At 41.3% G+C, this 19844-nt stretch overlaps 1 protein-coding gene across 1 annotated transcript; it reads left to right on the top strand.

The window, feature by feature from the left end:
• Nucleotides 1–705: 705 nt before the first annotated feature.
• LOC311002969 (uncharacterized protein) lies at nt 706–19699 on the top strand. Its single transcript, XM_083994600.1, has 6 exons — nt 706–800; nt 3616–4042; nt 6138–6213; nt 8598–8676; nt 15934–16048; nt 17527–19699. Exons 2-6 carry the CDS (start codon nt 3656–3658, stop codon nt 17944–17946), a joined length of 1077 nt encoding a protein of 358 aa, XP_083850726.1. The 5' UTR covers nt 706–800; nt 3616–3655; the 3' UTR covers nt 17947–19699.
• The last annotated feature ends 145 nt before the right edge of the window (nt 19700–19844 follow it).

Here is a 19844-nt window from a genome sequence, read left to right on the forward strand (position 1 = left end):
GTGACCAACAATTATTTTCATCACCAATCCACAATCAATTGAATGATCAATGATGAATGATGATCAAAATCGCCTCATTATAACTAGAATCCCAGGTTAACATATATAGACTGCTTCATTTTGTCTTCAAATAGCCAAACACTAAAGTCTTTCAGCCAAGAAAACTGGGAAATAAACGTATTTGCTCCCTGAAAAGTAGGCTACACATTTGATTCCAGATATTTCTGGTATATTTCCTATACAATACCAAATGATTTATGACTTTCCAAAAGTGTCCACTTCTGACAGTGTGGTCAGTTACAAAAGTCCAGGCAGTCCCATAAGGCAGCATTAATTAGGCTTCTGGCTGGTCACGTGCTGCAGTGGACTCTGATCCAATGGGAGATTAATTGGAGGCGGTGACGCGGTACAGTGAGTCGTCATTGCGTAATCACGTGTGCGCTCTCATTGTTTTATTTATTTTTCCACAACGCCGTGAGACTGTTTCCTGTGCGCGCGTGCGTGCGTGTGTGTGTGTGTGTAGACGGTGTGTCGGTCAGATAGGGGCGGTGAGGAGCGCAGAGACCGGCAGAGAGGAGACGCGCTCGTGCCCCGCCCCTCTTCCGACACGTTGCCCAGGGAGAGGCTGCACGGGCTGGATGGGACTACCGCCCGCCCGCGCGCCCGCCCGTCTGCGTCGGCTGGTCTCATGGTTTCGCTCCATCATCAGTCAGCTCGCTCCGTCAGCGCATCCGCACACACGGCTGCTGCATGTCCTCGACTCACCGAACCGGACGGAGGAAACGCGCTGTTCAATTCTAGTAAGTGACGGTCTGCTGCTTCTACCTCTCCTCACAGCTCACCTGGATTCATCACATATTATCACTGTAAATGTTAATGAGCGCCAGGAGCAGGTGAGTAGCTTCAGCGAAACAAACGCGGATTGTAAAGGTGATGTTCGCGGCTCTGCTCCGTGAACACACCGGTCAGGGTGGATTTTGTGCGGTTGTTATTAACAATGTCCTCTGTCGGGGGAAACAGTAGCAGTGAATTCATATTTATGCGTATTTTAAATGTGCATTCAGCAAACAATAGGGGCGAAGTTGTTGAAAATGTCTGAATCTGCATGTCCGCGTGTGTGTGTGTGTGTGTGTGTGTTATGTGTGTGTATCTGCATGTGAACTGACAGGCAGTGGGAAACAGGTCCATGTGTCTGGATGTTTTTCCTTACATAATGTTGGACGACCTGCCCATTTGGAAGAGGCAGAGGAGGGTTATTTAATCTACTGGCCTCTATATACAGTCATTTCAGGACACTGAGCTGGAACAACTCTGAGAGCAGGACTCAGGACTCAGGATCAGGTTCAGGGTCTGGATCAACTGGACCAAGTGCTTAGGCCAGGAATTTAGACCAGGGACCTGAACAGGGACGTAAACCATAGACCAGGGGCTGGGACTATAGGGATTAGGATGAGGGACAATGATTGAGAACAGAGACCTAGACCAGGCAGGGACTGAGACCAGCGATCGACACCAACAATTGGACCCATGATATAAGAAGTACTCACTCAGCACCACCGTTTCTTCCCAGACAAGTTTTATATTCGTACTATTTAAGTGACATTGATTTTCTTGTTAAACTGGTATGTCACATTTAATGTCAGAGCTACAGTATACTGTAAGTGACCAGTCAAACATGAAGCATACATTTTCCTATACACCCAAGTTATCAAATTGAAAGTTTGCAACAGTTTGATTTTGTTGGTTATCTAATAACAGAGTCCCATCTGTCTAGGTAGATGTTCATCCATAGTTGCAGTCTCACCATTATATTTTCCATACAGACCACATCCAGTCTTTGTTTCCATTGGTCCATGACAGGAGGGAGGGGCTTAAGCCAGTTTACTGAAATCATTTTATTAGCTATTAACCAAAGAACCCTGTGTAGTAACCCTTTGCTTTCCCCCTGAACTCTTCGAAGGCAGATTTCTTAGAATTATTATTAAATTGTTGTGGCTCTAATGAGCTCTTCACTATTTTTCCAAATGACTAATTTGGGACACTGCCGATAAACAAGAGAAAAGTTCCCAAATAGACCACATCCCCTCCAGCAGAGAGTGCTAAATTTCCTGTCACAGTTGGATATCATGAGAAGAGTTTTAGAATAACTAATCCTTAACGCCGAAACAAATTCTCTCCAGTTTGTGCTACTTAAGCATTTTAAAGCAAGAGCATCTCCAAGAGTTCACTGGTACTCAAATGGAATTATATTGTAGGCTATTTTGTAGGCTAGGTGTCAGATGTTTTTGTCTGTTGGTTATATCAACTTTGGCTTAACTGTGATGATGGGGCTTTTTTTATTTTTATTTTTATTTTTATTTTTTTTTACTATTTTCCGATATTTTATTGACCTTGTGATAAATGCATCAATTAAGAAAATAGAAAATAATGAATGAAAAAGACAGCTCAAACGTCCAATCTAAATAGAATCTCTATTCCTGCCTGGAATGTAATTCTGCAATTGAAATATGAAATAGTAGTTTTAGTCTTATGTAGGATTGCAGCTAATGGCAGCCAGAAAAGTAAATATGAATACATATTGGACATGGTTGGAAGTGGTTTGTTTATAAGTAAACACACTAATGATTCAGCAGAATCTCTTTGTCTAACCACGGCCACATTTAAAGTAAAAAAAAGATCAGACTAGTCATCCTTGCCTCATTCAAACCCCAGAAACAGCACAGAGGACGTGACCACAGTGTCTCAGACTGTGGATGTTGAAACAAAGAGCTTTGGGTGGAAATATGTGTTTCTCTCTCAGCTGGTGAAGATTAAATTTAGTTCACGTCTTGTCCTTTCTAACAATTTCCTCATTCGAGCTCATGATCGTAAAACTGTAAATTATGGCTTTGATTGAGTCTCTGTCTGGATGAGGTAGCAGCTTATCCATGTGTTGCAGTAATTTCAACTTTTCAAACTCTATTTTTCCCAGAGAGTCCTTTTATATATTGCTTCTTCTTGAAGACCACTGAGCTGCCAATGACCTCATCAAGATCCTGAATCAAGATCCCAAAATTTGCAAAGAGGCTAAATATGACTTGACATTAGGATTAATATGTTAAAAACGAGATGTTTTCAAAAAAATGTATAGAAGTTTGAACATTTCTCTCAAAGTAAACATGATACAGCTTGCGTGTGCATTTCTCTGTGGACTGAGACTGATACTTGCACAATATTGGTGAAACCTAAACCTGATTTATAATGACATTACACATGGAGAAATACATTTATACTGCATGGAGCTTCAATAGAATCATCTACCTTTATACTGTATGGGAGCTTTAAGTATCTTAATCTCAGTCCACACTGTCTGATGTAGGATTTATATTCTCTATATAAATATAGCTCATCCCTGAAGCCATATAGTATGATTTCTCTGTTATATCGAGACCCAGACTTCATAGTTATATATATATATATATATATATATATTATATGACTGCATCATTTTAAAAAGATGTATTATTCTATTCTATATTGCCACATTTTCTGCAAATTCAGTCTGACCAGTTGGTATCATAAGCTTTGGGATATCCACTACTAAAGTTTAGACTTGGCCTTGTGTTTGTCTGGCAGGTCCGTGATGCTTTCTGCTGGCTGAGAATCCAGCTTCACCATGTCGGCCTCAGACTCGGATTACTCCATCGACTGGCTCGCCAGTGATGAGGATGACTACGACAGCCTGAAGAGATTAAGCCCTCAGGATGCAGAGGAGCTACCGCCGTCATCATTATCAGCTTCATCATCATCATCATCATCATTGACCACATCATCAAAGCAATCTCCTTCAAGCTGCTTCCACTCTGGAGCGACCCAGAGGAGGCGGGGTCACTGCTGTGAGTCTCCAGCTGCCCCACAGACCCCAGCAGTCTGTCCAGTTCAGGGATTTACCTCCGTTTGTTCACAGCATCATTCAACCAGGAAGAGAGCACATGGCACTGGTTTGGATGGACTCTGTGAAAAGCCTCAACCAGACACTGAAAACGAACTGTTCTGGCACAAGGTGAGAGGTTTATTCACAGTTGTTTGCATTATGGCACAGAGCGGCTACCAGTATCCCCCATCAGTGTTTATATTGAAACCCAGGATTCTCCTGAAAAAGTAACATGTTTATGGTTATGTTAACTTATGACCACCAGTTTAATATATTTCATATTAAATTCTGAGAAATCATGTTTTATCCATTATTTTGGGCATACAGTGTAAATACATTAATACCCATTAGCCTCGGGCACCATTTCAGTTAGGGTTAGCCGGTCATTGCAAACTGATGCATTCAACATTCACAATTTCTATTGGTTGTGGTTTCTGGTGGAAGCACTGGGTGAAGTTTACTGTAGGCTATCATAAATTGTCTCGGTTTACTAGAACTGAACAGAAAAGACAAACATTACAGTAAATACACATTAGATACACACACTGATGAACATTACCCTGGCAATGAGACACCCCTCACTGTCTGTCCTGCTGGAGTTTTTCCTGATAGGCTTTGCTGACGGAGGTGTGAATGAATGTTTGATCCTGTACCTTCTTCCAGAGTTATTAGCATTAGCTCACACTTCAACTTGTGGGAGGAGTCAGATCAAAGCTTGTGGACGGCTAAAAATATCTCGTTCTCACAATTTTCCCTACCATTTTAACCAAAATTGTATGAGTGATTGTGATTCTCATTACACCAATCCACAAAAATATTCACTGTAATTACATGTAAAAATGCAGCTCTGGCTTTGAATAGAGTACAGTAATAAATGTACTTACTTCCTTCAACCACTGGCTCCAGGGATTCAAACACAGGAGATAGGTGGTGATGAGGTCCATCCCTGAGGCCTTTGGTCAAGCTCCTTCTCCAGAGTTTCTCTACAACTTAAAAACAATTTGCACCAAGTTAGTTACAACTTAGAGATGAGACAGAATTTATAATTTACACTTCACCAGAACAAGTGTAAGTCCGTCCTTATGAACTGAAAGATGAAGGACTTATGATCGAGGACCTAGGACAGTTTCCCCTCAACGGTGTTAGCTGTCTTATTACAAAAAAACCCTCACAGGTCCCGTTGGTGCAGTTTATTGGGAAACTAATAGTCAACTTAATACGACAACAACAGGATCAGCTGAAACACTTGGCTGCTGTTTTTCATCTCGTCATGTTTAAACAACAGCAACAGAGTGATGCACCACAAAGGTGAACAACAACTGCAGGGAGGCGCTGGTGATATCAGACTGTAAGAGGATCGGATGATGCCAGTGTGATGGTGCGATCGGGTCTCATGTGTCAGTCTGAGGTGCAGAGTGGAGTTGGGGACGAGGGTGGTAGCGTGACAGCTTGGCGAGCCACGTGTGAAGGCGTTGATTGCTATCAGTTTCTCTGTGAACTCCCTCAGCTGTTAATTGCAGCCTGTGGACATTTACTTTTAGTGTATGAGCAGGAGGCTAATGGCATTAAATGGAAACGATTGTTAATGGGTACAAGGTCACTTAGCTATAGATCGATACATCCCTGACAAAATGAGAAATTGAGGGAATTCACTTCAATACAATTGTATTTGTAAAGTGCTAAGTAATACACATTATCTCGAGGCTCTTTCTCGGGTGAAGGGTGGGGGAGGAGAGAGAAGGAGGAAGGAGCGAGAGAGAGACCATGAACAGCAGATGATTGAATTGGGTGACTGTTAATTGTAATAGTGTGCAAAAACCATAACCATATTACTAGTAGAAAAAGCTCTTTAAACTTTTAATTACATCACACTCTACTATTTTCCTGTTTTAACTGATCTGTAAACCCTTATTTTAATATGTAAATTATAGTTTTAAGTTTTCATTTAATCTTAATGTGTTATGGATTTTATTTTGAGTTAAAATAAGATTTAATGAATGAGTGAATGATGGTTGGATGGGAAAAAATGGTTGTAATAGCAAAAAAAAAAAATCATACAAGCAGTGATACATGCTGTTCACTCGCTCATTGTGGGTCCTGAGTCCTGAGTTCAGTTCTAGGTAAACAACAGTGCTCTGCTGTGGTACATGTGGCTGTTAGGGAGCACTCTGCTTGGTGCAGCACTGATATCATTAATGCTAACTCAATTATCTGTTCCACACAGTGCATGGAGCTGCAGTGCTACATCCATCCGCTGTCATCCATCCTGCGGGGCCTGAAATCAGGCAGGTACTCTGAACGTAAGTGTCTATCACTGCCTGGGTTTGTTAATGAAAACACTTTGTACAGACCACGCTGCTGTAAACACCTCATGTTGTGATCGCTGACGCAAAGCAGGGTGATTATTTAGGCATGTCACTAGGTGTCCTCCTGAAGCACCAGAAGCAGAGCGGATCACAGAATATTAGTCATCTTTTGGTCCAGACTTTGAGGACCACTAATGTAGGACCACCACCTGCTCAAACCCTCATTTTGTTTGTTTGTTCTGTGCTTCAAGGTGATTGTATGGCATATTTTTACATTTTCGGTAAATTAGGCTATTCAGTGTCCCAGAAAAAAATATTTCTTTTTTTTTTTTTGTAGGTGACTAGCTTAGCTTAGCACAAAAACCAGAAGCAGGCTTCATTAACACGGTGTGTCTTGTTTGCAAAGAAACAAAAACATGTTAATTCATAACATCAAAAATGATCACATGTAGATCCTTGCTGTTCTGATCAAATGGTTGATTGTGTTAATTAAGGAGGCTTTTTGTAAAATGTTTTCATTTTCATTCATTTTTTCACTCATGAACATCTGTCTCCAGAGGTGGAAAAAAAACCCAATGTTAACTCTCTGCTAACAAGTGAACTTACAAGTTTTCTGCTAGAGAAAACTTGTAAGTAGTGAAAATCCTAATGGTCCGCGCCACTGGCATGTTGCCCCACATAAACATCATCTCAAGTGTAAACTCTTCAGATTTGGCTAACAGCATGGCATCTAAAAGTTCCTGCTCTGTCAGAACTACGAGGCAAACAGTATAGCCTCAGTGTCACTAGCTGACCTTTAGTATTTAGTGAAATTACATTGCCTATATTCTTTATATAGTATGTGACCAAAGAAATACCTCTGAAGATGGGAGGTGAAACTGAGGTAAAATGACACTCTGCTCTCTTGCATGTGTGAGTGTGACACTGGAGGTTTTGTGGAATTAGGCTCCAACAAAGGATTCATTAGTAATCAATTAAAGATTCATGTAATTCTTGGTAGGCTATGTCACTTTTTCAACATGTGTCTCATGTCAACATTCAGGAAATTATCTCCTCCTAATCAACATGTGTAATACATTTACTAATATTGAAACTGACTTTCCAGAATAAAACCTTCAGGGAGGCACGCTGCTCTCTGAAAATTACAGTGGTAAAACAAAGAAAAGGGATCAAAGCTGTCACGAGTCATTTAACATCCTTTTAAAGTCCGAGTGCCTCAGAGATGAAAGAGCGGATCAAAGACACTCTGTTGTATGCAATTTAGGTGAGATATGGACTGAATAGCAGCTGTTTGCACTTGTTCCTGCTCACAAATGCTACTGTGGCAAATAAATGAGCAGTAAAGTCATAAACAGAGCCCAAGCTCCACAAACTTCCACTTGTGGATGGAGTGAGATGATGCGCTCAGATCATAGTCATAACAAAATGTAGCGATCATCATTTTATAGATCTTTTCTCACATTAAATCAAACCAAAGCATTTTAACATAATTTCAAATATAGACATTCAAAATAGGGATGCTTTTGATTTATGTCTTGGTCCCTGTTGGAGTAAAAGCCTGCTAGTTTTAGCTTCGTAAGTGTGAGGATTTGATGCTTTAACAACAATTTCAAGGTTTTGACGGTCGGTCAAAGCAAAACAATTTTTTTCCTTTAAATCAAATGATGAAAAATGAAAGTTGAGTTACACCTAGCAATGAATTTCTTCATTGCTTAACCTGGTGATTAATTATTTGATCTGTAAAACAGTGGCAGATAGCCACTACAGAATCACAGAGCACAAGGAGACAGGAGTCATTAAATTTCTTGTTTTGTCCAATCAACAGTTAAAAACTAAAAACAAAACAAAAATCGAATTAATCACCTGATATTTCTCATGTTTCATGAATTCATGAATCTCATTTTTGCAATGAACCAAATATGGTTCAAACACTCAATAAATAAATGTCTATTGAGGCCTGAGGCTTTTACCGTTAAACAATAAATAGTTCATTTGGCCTCAGTCCAATGTCAATAAAATAAATAAAAATAACTAGAAAAAGTCAAAAGCCTCTGATGAATAATGACACACTTTCTTTTCTCAAGCAGTAATGCAGTTTTGTGTGGAGCAAACTGATAGAAATGAGAGAACCACAAACTGAATGAACACTAACATTATTTTTCTCTAGTGGATCAACCAATGTAAGGATATTTCTAAATTAAATCCAGTTCATCTGCAAAGTTTGAAGAAACAACAAAAGTCTTTACATTGGTTCTTATTGTCCAACACTGATACTGATATGTCCGAGAAAGACTCTCGGCAGACGATTAATCATTTGGGGCCTACAGTACAACTTGGCCTCATGACAGATTTCTCTCATCTCCTCTTATCACCTGCAGGTCTCAGCAGTTTCCAGGAGAGCGTTGCCATGGACCGTATCCAGAGAATCCTCGGGGTCCTGCAGAATCCACACATGGGGTAAATACCTTAGAAATACTTCAACATCTGTTCGTCAGTGCTTCCTGTGTCTGTGTGTGTGCATGCGTGTTGACCCTTCCCTGTCCCGATTTGATGGACTGATAACAGCCACATGTCAGATAAACAGCAGTTAAAAGCATCATGGAGCTGAACACAGGCAGGAATGTGTGTCAGATAAAATAGTTGAGTGGTCAAACCCGATCGTCACTGATGATTCAAGTCCAGACAATAACTTAAATGTTGATTTAATATTTCTCTAACAGCTGCAGCTGCTCACACGCATCATCTTGATCTAGAGACACTGAAGGTCCTAGTTCAGAAATAAAGTTTATAAGATTCAATTATTGATATGATATTAAGAAATATGTTACTGTTTAAGTGGAGCTTAAACCCTTACAAACAATCTTTGAGCAGAAACCAGTTTGTCTGACAGTTGCTTTAACAAGAGGTTAATTTTTGTCCAATCAGTTATGTCTTGTACAGTTATGTAAAAACTGAAAAAATGCTCACATACCCACACTTTCTTAAATTTATTTTTAAATAATAATAACTTAGGTGCTCCAATGCAGCATTTAATTGCCAAGTACTTTATTTAAATAACTTCACTGTAACAAATAAACTTCTCAAAAAAAGTTTGGAAACGTTATTTCAGTTAGTCATTTCTCCCCTTTAATGATACCAATTGGTGTTGTATTTTGTGGAAAGCCTGATTAGTTACCTTTACAACGAGGAACAACTTGTGAGGATCATGGATTCTTGGAATGAGTAACACAGTTGAACTTGTAAAATACAACACCAATTGGTATTATTAAAGGGGAGAAATGACTAACTGAAATAACGTTTCCAAACTATTTTTGAGGAGTTTATATAAACTTTTTGTCCAATAAAGCACTTAACTGAAAAAAATGACTCCAACACTTTCAGTGTTTCACTTTCAGCCTACTTGTTGCAAAGTTTGCCAAGTCTAGCACGACTTGTCACTTTCTGATAGCAACTCACTGAGGCCTCTAATCTGGCAGAGAAAACTCGTGGCCTATAATCAGCTTTAGATACAAACTTTTTAGCTTTCGACAGAGGCAAACTATCAGTTTCCGTCTGTTAAGATCAGCTAAACTAAGCTAAGCTGTAGTATTGATCTTTTTACTTATTTTCAGTAACCAAGTAATGGAAGCATTTATCTAACCCTAACTGTTAATGTGCTGTACAATGCTACAATGTGAAAATGTCAAAGGCTATACTGCCAACTCAATGTTAGCCAATACCAGCCGATTTAGACCTCCACCACTGAAGGTTAACACAACTCGGGGAGTTTATCTTAAAATTTTAACAGTTAAGTCAAACAACTGAAACTCGGACCCCACTCTGCAAAACACAGTTTTTTTTCCCCCAAACATTTAAAGGTCCCATATTATGCTGTTTTTCAACCATTTCACATACAGTAGGTCTAAGTGGTCCAACCACATGTATTTGGAGTATTGTCCCCAAATCAATCTGTTCAAAATCTCAGCAATCTAATAGTGGCTCTCAAGAGCTCTCCTGAGAACGAGCCATTTCTGTGTGGGCACCTTGAAATGCAATAAGATGTGCAAACCACGTCCATGGGGAGAGGGTGTGGTTTCGCTACCGGTACCATGTGCTAATGGTGACATTGGGAATAGGGATGGGGCAATAATCAAATTGAATGATCGAATCGTTGTTCAATTTAAAAAAATTTGAATAGCCTAGTTTATGAGACTATCGTCTTGTCTGAAAAACTGTAAATGTTCCCTTTTTACTGGCGCCGATAACTTCGCACTTGGGCTGCTTGCTTCTTACTGTCGCTGTTCTGGAAAAAAGTCAGCAGGCGGAGCTCACACTTTTATAGACTGGCCCAGCGGGAGTATAAGGAAGTACCGGGAGGTGGAGTTAGCTGCTCTTGACGTCAAGATCAGCAGCACTTCCAACTCTTCCAACTGGCCCTTTGGGCACACGATCTGAAAAGAAGTGAGGCAATCAATTAAGGGAGCGAACAGACTTCTTTCCTCCAGGCGTCAGAGAAACACAACCGCTTCAAAACCAGTATAAAGTGGATTTTGCATAATATGGGCCCTTTAACTTAAATAAAACCAAATGTGTGTTAGTGCCTTTAAATAGTTGTAAAGTCCAACAACTCACCTCAGAGTTCCTCTGAACACCACTCACACAGTACGTTTACATGACACTTGAAAAAACCGAATTATTGCCTTAATCCGACTATAACTGGATAACTGAAGTGCATGTAAACACCTTAGTCTGACTGAAATCGGAGTTGAGAACTCCGATTAAGACACCCAGATAATGCGATTGGAATTCGATTTTCTCCGGCATGTATACACCTTAATCAGAGTATAACTGGACAATGCATGTGCGCATGCTCCACAACCGTAGAGACGGCACCAAGTGGAGCAGAGAAGCCAGCCAAACCCCCGGCAAAGTAAAGAAAAAAAAAACCAACATCAGCGCCGATTCAATGCATTTCACACAGTGCAACCAGCAAGTGTTTTATTAAAAAAATAAAATAAAGAGAGAGAGAGACGAGAGAGAGAGAGAGAGAGAGAGAGAGAGAGAGAGATGAAAAAAGGAAGCCCGTATCCTATTCTCAGCGCGAATCCGGCCCAGACTGACGTGTCTGGTCGGGAACTGCAGTTGAGAATTTATTATTAGTAAGCTTATAAGTTGTTTATATTCAGTTTTTTACGAGGTGACAGAAAAGTCAACAGGACAGGCGGCGTATTAACCTGCTGAAACGACGGGTGACGGCGCATGAGGAGGCGGACCCCGTCAGTTATTCGATTTTCTCAGTTGCATGTATATTGAGACAAGGACAGAAGTCCGACTTGACGCCAAAATCGAATTTTGAGCATAGCTCGATTAAGCTCTGCATGTAAACGTACTGACAGTCTAGTTCTGGTGAAATGACACTTCACTGCCTGTAATGATAACAGTTTTGAAATAGACAATAAAGTTTGATTTGATTCCAACTTTCCATTGTTGACGCTTTATGTTAAAGAAAGAATAATAAAAGATTATTGATGTTAATGCCTAGACTGATGATGTGGTTTGCAGATATTCCCCTTCTATCATTAATAATTTAGATTACAAACAATCAAACATTAAACAAAGTGTGTTTGACTTGATTTGTTGTTTGTTGCGTCATATTTTCTTCCTGGACTTTCCATGACCCCACAAACGTCACACACACACGTCAATAGCTGTATCCTGTATCCTGTCGCTCTACATCTTCACTCCCAAAGTTCAGCTCTGCCTTTAGTGGGAGAGGATGCTGCAGTGAGTGAGCACCATATGATATATCCAATGTAAGCGGAATGTTTGTGTTAATATAAGTCTTAAATAGTTATATCTTCCGACAGCAATCACTTACATAGAGTGTTTGGTCTGAAACACGGGTCTGTCAGTCACTCTGCTCTGCTGTAAGCCGAGGAGAAAACTTTCCTTGTATCCTACAACCTTTATCCAATGAGGAGAGAGAACGGCATACAGGGGCGGTCCTCTCTGTGTGTGCAGCCAAGGGATGCGCATGAATGTGGTGACGTAGGGACGAGGGCGGGGAGTCGGGGACTGCTAACTCCATCAGCTGACAAGAAGTTAGCCAAAACGACCGGATCGCTTACTTCTGCTTTAATTACTATGCAATTTATTAATACAGTTCTAAATGTTAAATCTGCATTAATAAGCTCATCTATGTGTGTCAGTAAATTATGTACAAACTAGTGAGATAAACATTTATGTAAAGACTCATACAATGATTTAGACATGTACTAATGGTTAGCGAGTGTGTTAATAGATGTTATACAAACACTTATCAATACTGCAATTCATGATTAATTCAGGTAGTTACTACTTCTTCCATTCTTTAGCCCCAGATGGGTCACGCCAGGGTCACGACCAGTTCACACTGGATTCAAATTGTCCAAATTTCAAAGGATAATGGAAACAGCTACATAAAGACATCAGAGTTGAGCAGTGAAGCTGCAGTGTGAACGTCACTCACCGTCAGACGCTGTTTGGTTTAGTTTGGTTTCATGGTTTCGGATGCTGTTGAGTGAGTTTCCTCCTCTGGCTCAGACTCCGACCTGCTTCTCTAACACAAACACAGCTCGTGAGCCGAACGTCTTTGTTTAACAGCCGACCACACATGCAGCGCTGCAGCGTAGGTGGTGTCACATCTGTCCCACTAATGTCAGATTTAACACACAGCGAGGGGAAACGTCTGAGTCATTCACCACCAGGACAAATTGGATGTTGTTTTAGGCTCCGCTGCTTCACATTTGGCTGCAGTGGCGACAAAACATGGCAGCAGAGAGCAGAGACGTTTACAGCAGTGAAGGGGACGCTCACAGCTGATCTCTGATCAGTTGGTTTCAGTTTGAAGACACACTTCTCCCTCTGATCTCAGTTCCCCACTGATTCAGAAGTATCTATCTGCTTCTGTGATGTGTCATAGACATTGTGTAGTTTTAGTATCAGCAGCTGTGAGTCTGTGCTTTGTTCATGTCGTACTCAAGTTTCCTTGTTTTCATTTTTTAATTTGCTTTATTGTTGTAACTTGTGATTGAGGTAGAGTTGGCATCTGTTGTAATCTTTACTCAATACTTCAATATGGTTAACGTAATTAAATATATCTATAAATACAATAAAATATAATTAATTATTATCATGGTAAGTCATATTTCCCCTCAAGATACGCACATGGACAAAAGCCCTGGACAAAATATTGAGTTAAGTTTGAGTTAAGACTGTCTGTCAAACCAAATTACACTTGAAGAGATTAATAAAAATAATCTATGAATAAATAACATAATGTAATTAAAATTTAAATAGTTTTAAATAGAAAATAATGTAAAAATGTTTTCATGTGCTCAGATATTAAGATCTCATTAAATCCTGGAAAATAAAAATGATCAGTAAATTGAGTAAAACAGACAGATTAGGTGGTTGAACAATTTAATAAAACAAGAAAATAAAAAACTCCCAAACTATCTCCACAGATATGATGGATTATTTTTTTATCTTTTTACTGAACAATGACCTGTTTTTATTTTTTATTTTTAATCAAAACTAGATTTTCGTTTAAAATTATTATTAATGATTTTTGACAGATTTACTTCATTATAACGTAATAATAATTATTATTACATTACATTTGACTGCTTAAAGAGTTTGCCTCAGTGATGATGATGAAACTTATATTCTGTGCGGTAAATATTGTTCCACACCATGACAACTTTAACTTTGGAGAGACTCGTGTTGTTTTACTTGTAGTTCTGCTCCCACTCGTGTCAGACTGTTGGGTTGTCGGGTCGTGTGACCCTGTGGAAAATGATGGTGTGACGTAGCTGAGATTGTGAGACTATGTGTGTGTGTGTGTGTGTGTGTGTGATGTCCCGGCTGAAGTCGCTCATGTTTTTGACTCCATCTCATGTCTGTGAGCGTGGGTGGAGCCTCAGCCGGCTGCTCCCGGGCCTGTTGCTCTATTTATAGCCTGTGAATGGAACACCCCCCCCCCCCCCGCTGCCACGTGTGTGCTGCAGCCCGGGTGTGTGTGTGTGTGTGTGTGTGTGTGTATTTGTGTGTATGGGGCAGCAGTGGTCACATTTTTCATGTGGAGTTAAACATGCTCTGCTCGTCTTCCTCCATACCGGTCATGTGACACTCATACGTGGACATGGGCTCAGATAGCATCACACAGACAGACATGAATGCGCGCGCACACACACACACACACACACACACACACACACACACACACAGATGAGCGGCCACTCGCCCCCTCACAGCCCTGTTTTATTTATTCAGTCTTTGTGCTGTTTCATGTCGTTCCACCAATCAGACGCAGTCCGAGCTCTGAATGTGTTGGCAGAGGCTTTATGAGGATTATGTAATGGCCACTGGCGAGACATCCCTAAGCCATCTGAGCTGCAGGCCGGCTCAAGCCTGGTTCGACTCTGGTTCAACTCTGGCTCTGTGTAATCTGCAGCTGAAAGCTCGTCTGCCGGAGAAATGTCACAGTGTGAAGAAACAAATGACTTCACCTCCCTCTGTCAGCAGCTCTTCATCACCATCATCGTCGTCGTTCGTTGTCGCCATCCTACAACTCCACTTTTCTGCAGCATGTTTTGTACATTTTCATTTCTCTGACAGAAAAGACAGGATGGCTGTCCGGTCCCTCGCTCAGCTTCACTCATCTCTTTCTTCCTGTCTTTCCCCAACAACGTCTTCTTTGGTCTCTTCTTTCTCTGACATGATGAACATACTGAAATTACTCAGCTAGCTAGCTTCTTATAGGTAGGCAGAGATGTCATGTTGTGTTGCGTGTGATCTGTTGCTGTAAAGCGCTACGTGTTCTTGCCAGAGGGAGCCAGACAGGCAACCAAACATACATGGTGCATTACCAGAGCAGTGGGCGCTGTGTCAATGACAGGGGTCATTCTCCTGGTACAAGACGATGAAGAAACGTCCACATGATTTTGAAACTATCATTTTAGTCACAGAGTGTTGCCTTGAAGTAGCTGTAGTTTTTGTTTCCATAAAACACCTTGAGACAGTTATTTATACCTTCACCAACTCCAGCTGTTGTAATTTTACTTTATTCGTGCTGATCACACAGATACACAAATTATAATCAGTCCAAATTACAACAGCTGGACTCGCTTCACAAATACGACTGATCTGAGCCGCCACTCTGTGGAACAACCTGCCTGAGGAAACCAGACTTTGAAGCTCTATTATCCTCTTTGAAATCCCTTTTAAAATCATATTTTTTACAGATGTACTTTCCTGGCTTGGCTTCAGGTTTAAATTTGATTACACAGCATTTTTCTGTTGTTTTTACATCACAGCTTTGCTGACTATTTTACATGCTGTAGTTCCTGGAGTTATAAAAAAAACACTTTGTAACTCTGTTTTAAAAAGTGCCACACAAATTAAGTTTAGTATTATTATTATTACAGCTTTACAGAACTGTCCAAAAGTTCATTCCTGGATTGTCCCACAAAAAACTGTCTGTGTGTCCTGGTTCTTAACCTGACCGGTTCTTTCACCTGATTGTTTACAGTTTGTTTATCCATCCAGAGACTTTTCATTAAGACACATTTCTGTCAGTTTGCACACACACAAATTTATCATTTTGAACCAATTAAAAAATGCAATTAATTGTGATTAAATATTTTAATTAATTGACAGCCCCCAATAACAGTGTTTGTCTGTGTTCTCCTGTAGTGGACGCTTCCTCAGCATTATACTGAAAATAGAAGAAATGCTTCAGAGTTGGTTTCCTCATATCAAACCAAATGTGCTCCACACAGATGACATCACTCCGCCGAAGAAGCAAAAGGTAAATATGTCAAGAGATTTATCAATCTATCAATCAACCAATCAGTCAGTCAGCCAGTTTCACCCGCAGTGTGTGGTGTTTGTTTTCCTCTGTGATGATTTTATACATGACATTTAAAAAGTTGTTATGAGCTCTGAACTGGGGAAATAATTGTTAGATCAATCAGTGATAACAATTATCACTACAGTCCGAAGATGCAGCTCTAAAAATAACAGATAAAAAATTAACGTAGCGTCTGAGCTCTGTGTGATGGGAGGAGCAGGGCTGTGAATCATGTTATGTAACAGGATCCTGGAAGACAGCGTGAATATATTCATGTATTTTCACTGGCGACGATTTCCAGCAGCAACAGGCTCAGTTTCATAAGACGAAGTCGAGTGATGAGGGAAAAACCCAGAGCAGCCTCTCAAACAAGAATGTGTTGAATCTGTGACGGAGAATTCCACATTTGGAAATGACCAAACTAAATTTATCTGAACAGAAACATCTGCAAACCAAACAAATCATTTACTTTACTTCTCCTGGGAAATCAATCTCAGCTTGTTCTCAGATCCAGATAGTCGAATCAGTTGTTTGAGGGATCAAACAGGCAACTGTGTATACTATAGACTTAGATGTTTATATTAAAGCTCCATGCAGTGTAAATAGGGTGACCAGATGAGAATGGGTGAATGGGTGGGGGTGGGTAACACTTTGTTCTCCAGACACAGTGGAACGCCGACGTTTGTGCTTTTTAGCTGCGTGTTCATCAGGTCCCGGGACACCAGCCTCCATGTCATGAAGGACGACTCAACCTCCATGATCTTTAATGTTTTATCCAGCAATAACTACTCCAGACATTTTGGGACAATGAGGACAGGATTCAGGACAACTGCTTGTCTGGTCACCCTTAGTGTAAAGGTAGATGTCCATGTGTAATGCGATTATAAAGCAGGTCTAGCTTGTATTCAGAAACTGAGCCTTTAAACCAGCCGTCACGACTTCTGTGACTTTGTGATGTATCAACAGAGCAGTCACCAATCCCCGCCCACCTGGACCCACCATCTAACATTTGTGGGATTTGGAGTGTTTTACCTGAAATCTGCTCTATTTTCATTTCATTGGATCACTCAGAAAACAGACAGCCATTCAGAAGAGAGGAAGCCCCTGAGCCCCCTACCCACATCCAGGCGAGGGCGACTGCTTTGCTCTGACATCACAAAGCCACAGCAGTCCTGACAGCTGGTTTTATGGCTCAGTTTCTGAATACAGGCTGTGTGTTTCTCTGTGACTGAGGCTTTGAAACTTTTATAGTATTAATATAAAACTTAGACCTGCTTTATAATCACACTACACATGGACGTCTACCTTTAAACCGTACGGTGCTTTAACATAACCATGTAGATCCCCTCCTCCATACAGCTCCTCCTCAGAACTCAATCAGTCAGAGAACATACTGCACTAACACTAACATCCTCCTCCTCTTCTTCCTCCTGCAGCATTGTAGCAGTGCCTCCCCTCCTCCCTCCTCTCCATCGTCTCCCTGGTCCTCAGACATGGAGCCGTCGGCCTCCTTCTCCTCCACTCACCTCAAGTGGCTTCACACGACGCCAATCTGCTCCCTGAAAACCAGCGAGTCGAGGCTCGTTGTCCAGCCTTCCTCCTTCTCCTCCTCCTCCTTCTCTTCTGCCACCTCCCTCCTGACTGCCCGCTGCAGCAATGGAGCTACCCAAGACAACGCCGTGTCCTCCAGCACCGACTCGCACACTGGCCCCCCGCGCTGCCTCAGCGCTAACCCTCGCCAGAGCCGGGGGCCGCTGCCCTTCAAGATCAGCTCGCCGTGTCTGGAAAGACTCCTGCAGGCAAAGGACAGCATCATCGCCCCGAGGGCGGCGCGAGGCGGAGGCTGGCCATCGTAGCCGCCCACAGACGACTGTCCATCTCGTCATTCAGGCCCGACATGGCTTCCACCACACGGAGCCTGAGGACACTACAAGGCCTTAAAAAAGCATGCAAAGTCTTCTGTCATTTTCAAGCCTGCAGCTCAGAGCGACACAGATCGCCACAGCGGTGGTGGACGCTGGGATGTTTGAGTTGGACGGATTTCATCTGGTAATGAGTCCAAAGGTTAAAACAATGTTAGCAGAGGGGAGATGGTAAGGGGCGCCGTAACTGAGACTGGTTTTCCCTGACTGAGTAGAAGAGGCTGAAATCATGAGCCGAGCTCCTCCGAACACGCAATCGTATTTATGGACCTAACTCTGAACGAATGCACACAACCTGAGGTTCAGTGGAGACCTGAGGGTCTCACATCTGAATCCTTCGACTGTTACTTTGTTTGATCTGCTTCTCTTTAGGTTTTTAATGATTCCTCTACCTCATGCTGACACATCAGAGACGAGCTGCTGTCAGGTGGGAACATCTCCGACTTCACACTCTGTTCAACAGTAGATTCAGGGCAGGAGGAAACAGTTTTTACAAGATTAATATATCATCATTTGTCTGTTTTTTAAAATTATAATCAGCCTCAACGACGCCCCCTGAGATGTGATTTAGATGAAACTGAGTTGTCTCAGCTTGAGTTTAATCAGAAGGACATTTGTAACGTTCTTACCTCACAGGAAGTTGGCAGGTCATTGTTTTCAAGTTTTCTCCTTTTACATGGTGCATGTGTGACGTTCAGGCTGATCAACGTCAGGACCCTCTGATAAAATCGGCCACTTTGTCTCAGTTCAAGGCCAAAACCTTCAGGACCCTGTCTCCAAAGGTGGGTTCCTTTGTGAATGCCGTACCAAAAGAAGCTGTAACAAAACTCAAATAAGTGTAAGGCGCAGGGTGTCTGCGCTGTCATTACCACCATGCAGTGAATCCTGGGATATGTTAAGGCCCTTAATGGATCTGAAAGGCAATGCTGTGACGAAGTCGGTCTTGAATGCAGCCTCTGAACTAACAGCTTGGGTCTGTAAACCGTTAAATCTGAACACAACTGTGACTCAAACTGATCACACAAACTAGAACTGACACTGTTTAAAAGACGGGTTTGGATTTTTGCAAGTTTCTCTTGTTACAGTATTTAATCTGCTCAGAGGTATTGGTCGCTGTCCTCCTGCTGAACAAAGGCTAGGACTTCCTAGGATTTTGTCTTATTCCTGCAAGTGTTAACAGGTTCATACTCTGTATGGAGAGAGGTTAGTTACATGAGAAATGGCAGATCCGTACTGTAATTACCCAAAAAGTGAAATTCATTCCATTCAATATCCATTTTTAAACATCGTCTTAAAATATAAATCCACGTTAATCAATGAAATCAGCTAGCTCTGGTCTACAGTTAGAGTAGCAGTTTGTTTCTCACACTCCTTTTAGAGGGTTTCATAAGAGCAGGAAACAAGATGTTGATGTTTTTGTTCAGACGGATCAGAAACAATCTAAGATGTGACATGTTGAAGTATTTTGGATTCGCCAGTACAGATGGAAAACACTGTAGCGAAACGTGACTCTCAAGTCGCCTGTTTGCTCATCACTCAACTGAGATACGCAAATTAATGTCAGTTATGTAACCTAGGTAACAGAGCTGTGTGGTGTGAAGAAATCAAATACAAAAGCTCTGCAGAAAGGACAAGTTTCAGCATCACATATTTTTTACAAACTCTGTAGTCGACTGACAACAGATTTAAAACTCTGATCCGTGTGTCATGTATGAACCATGTGTGTATGTGTGTGTGTGGGGGGGAGTGAAGATGAACTATGATGTTTTTGTTTCGACAGGTTGATGCTGAAATGAAACATTCAATGTGTGAAAGTACAGTGCAGTACAGTA

Source organism: Trachurus trachurus (assembly GCF_905171665.1).
Source record: "Trachurus trachurus genome assembly, chromosome: 3".
NCBI lineage: Eukaryota > Metazoa > Chordata > Actinopteri > Carangiformes > Carangidae > Trachurus > Trachurus trachurus.

Excerpts from the sequence above, each read along its gene's own strand:
- LOC311002969 (XM_083994600.1), top strand. The coding sequence starts at position 3,656 with ATGTCGGCCTCAGACTCGGATTACTCCATCGACTGGCTCGCCAGTGAT. Across the intron at positions 4,043-6,137 it reads ACGAACTGTTCTGGCACAAG|TGCATGGAGCTGCAGTGCTA; the intron begins GTGAGAGGTTTA and ends TGTTCCACACAG. Across the intron at positions 16,049-17,526 it reads CTCCGCCGAAGAAGCAAAAG|CATTGTAGCAGTGCCTCCCC; the intron begins GTAAATATGTCA and ends TTCCTCCTGCAG.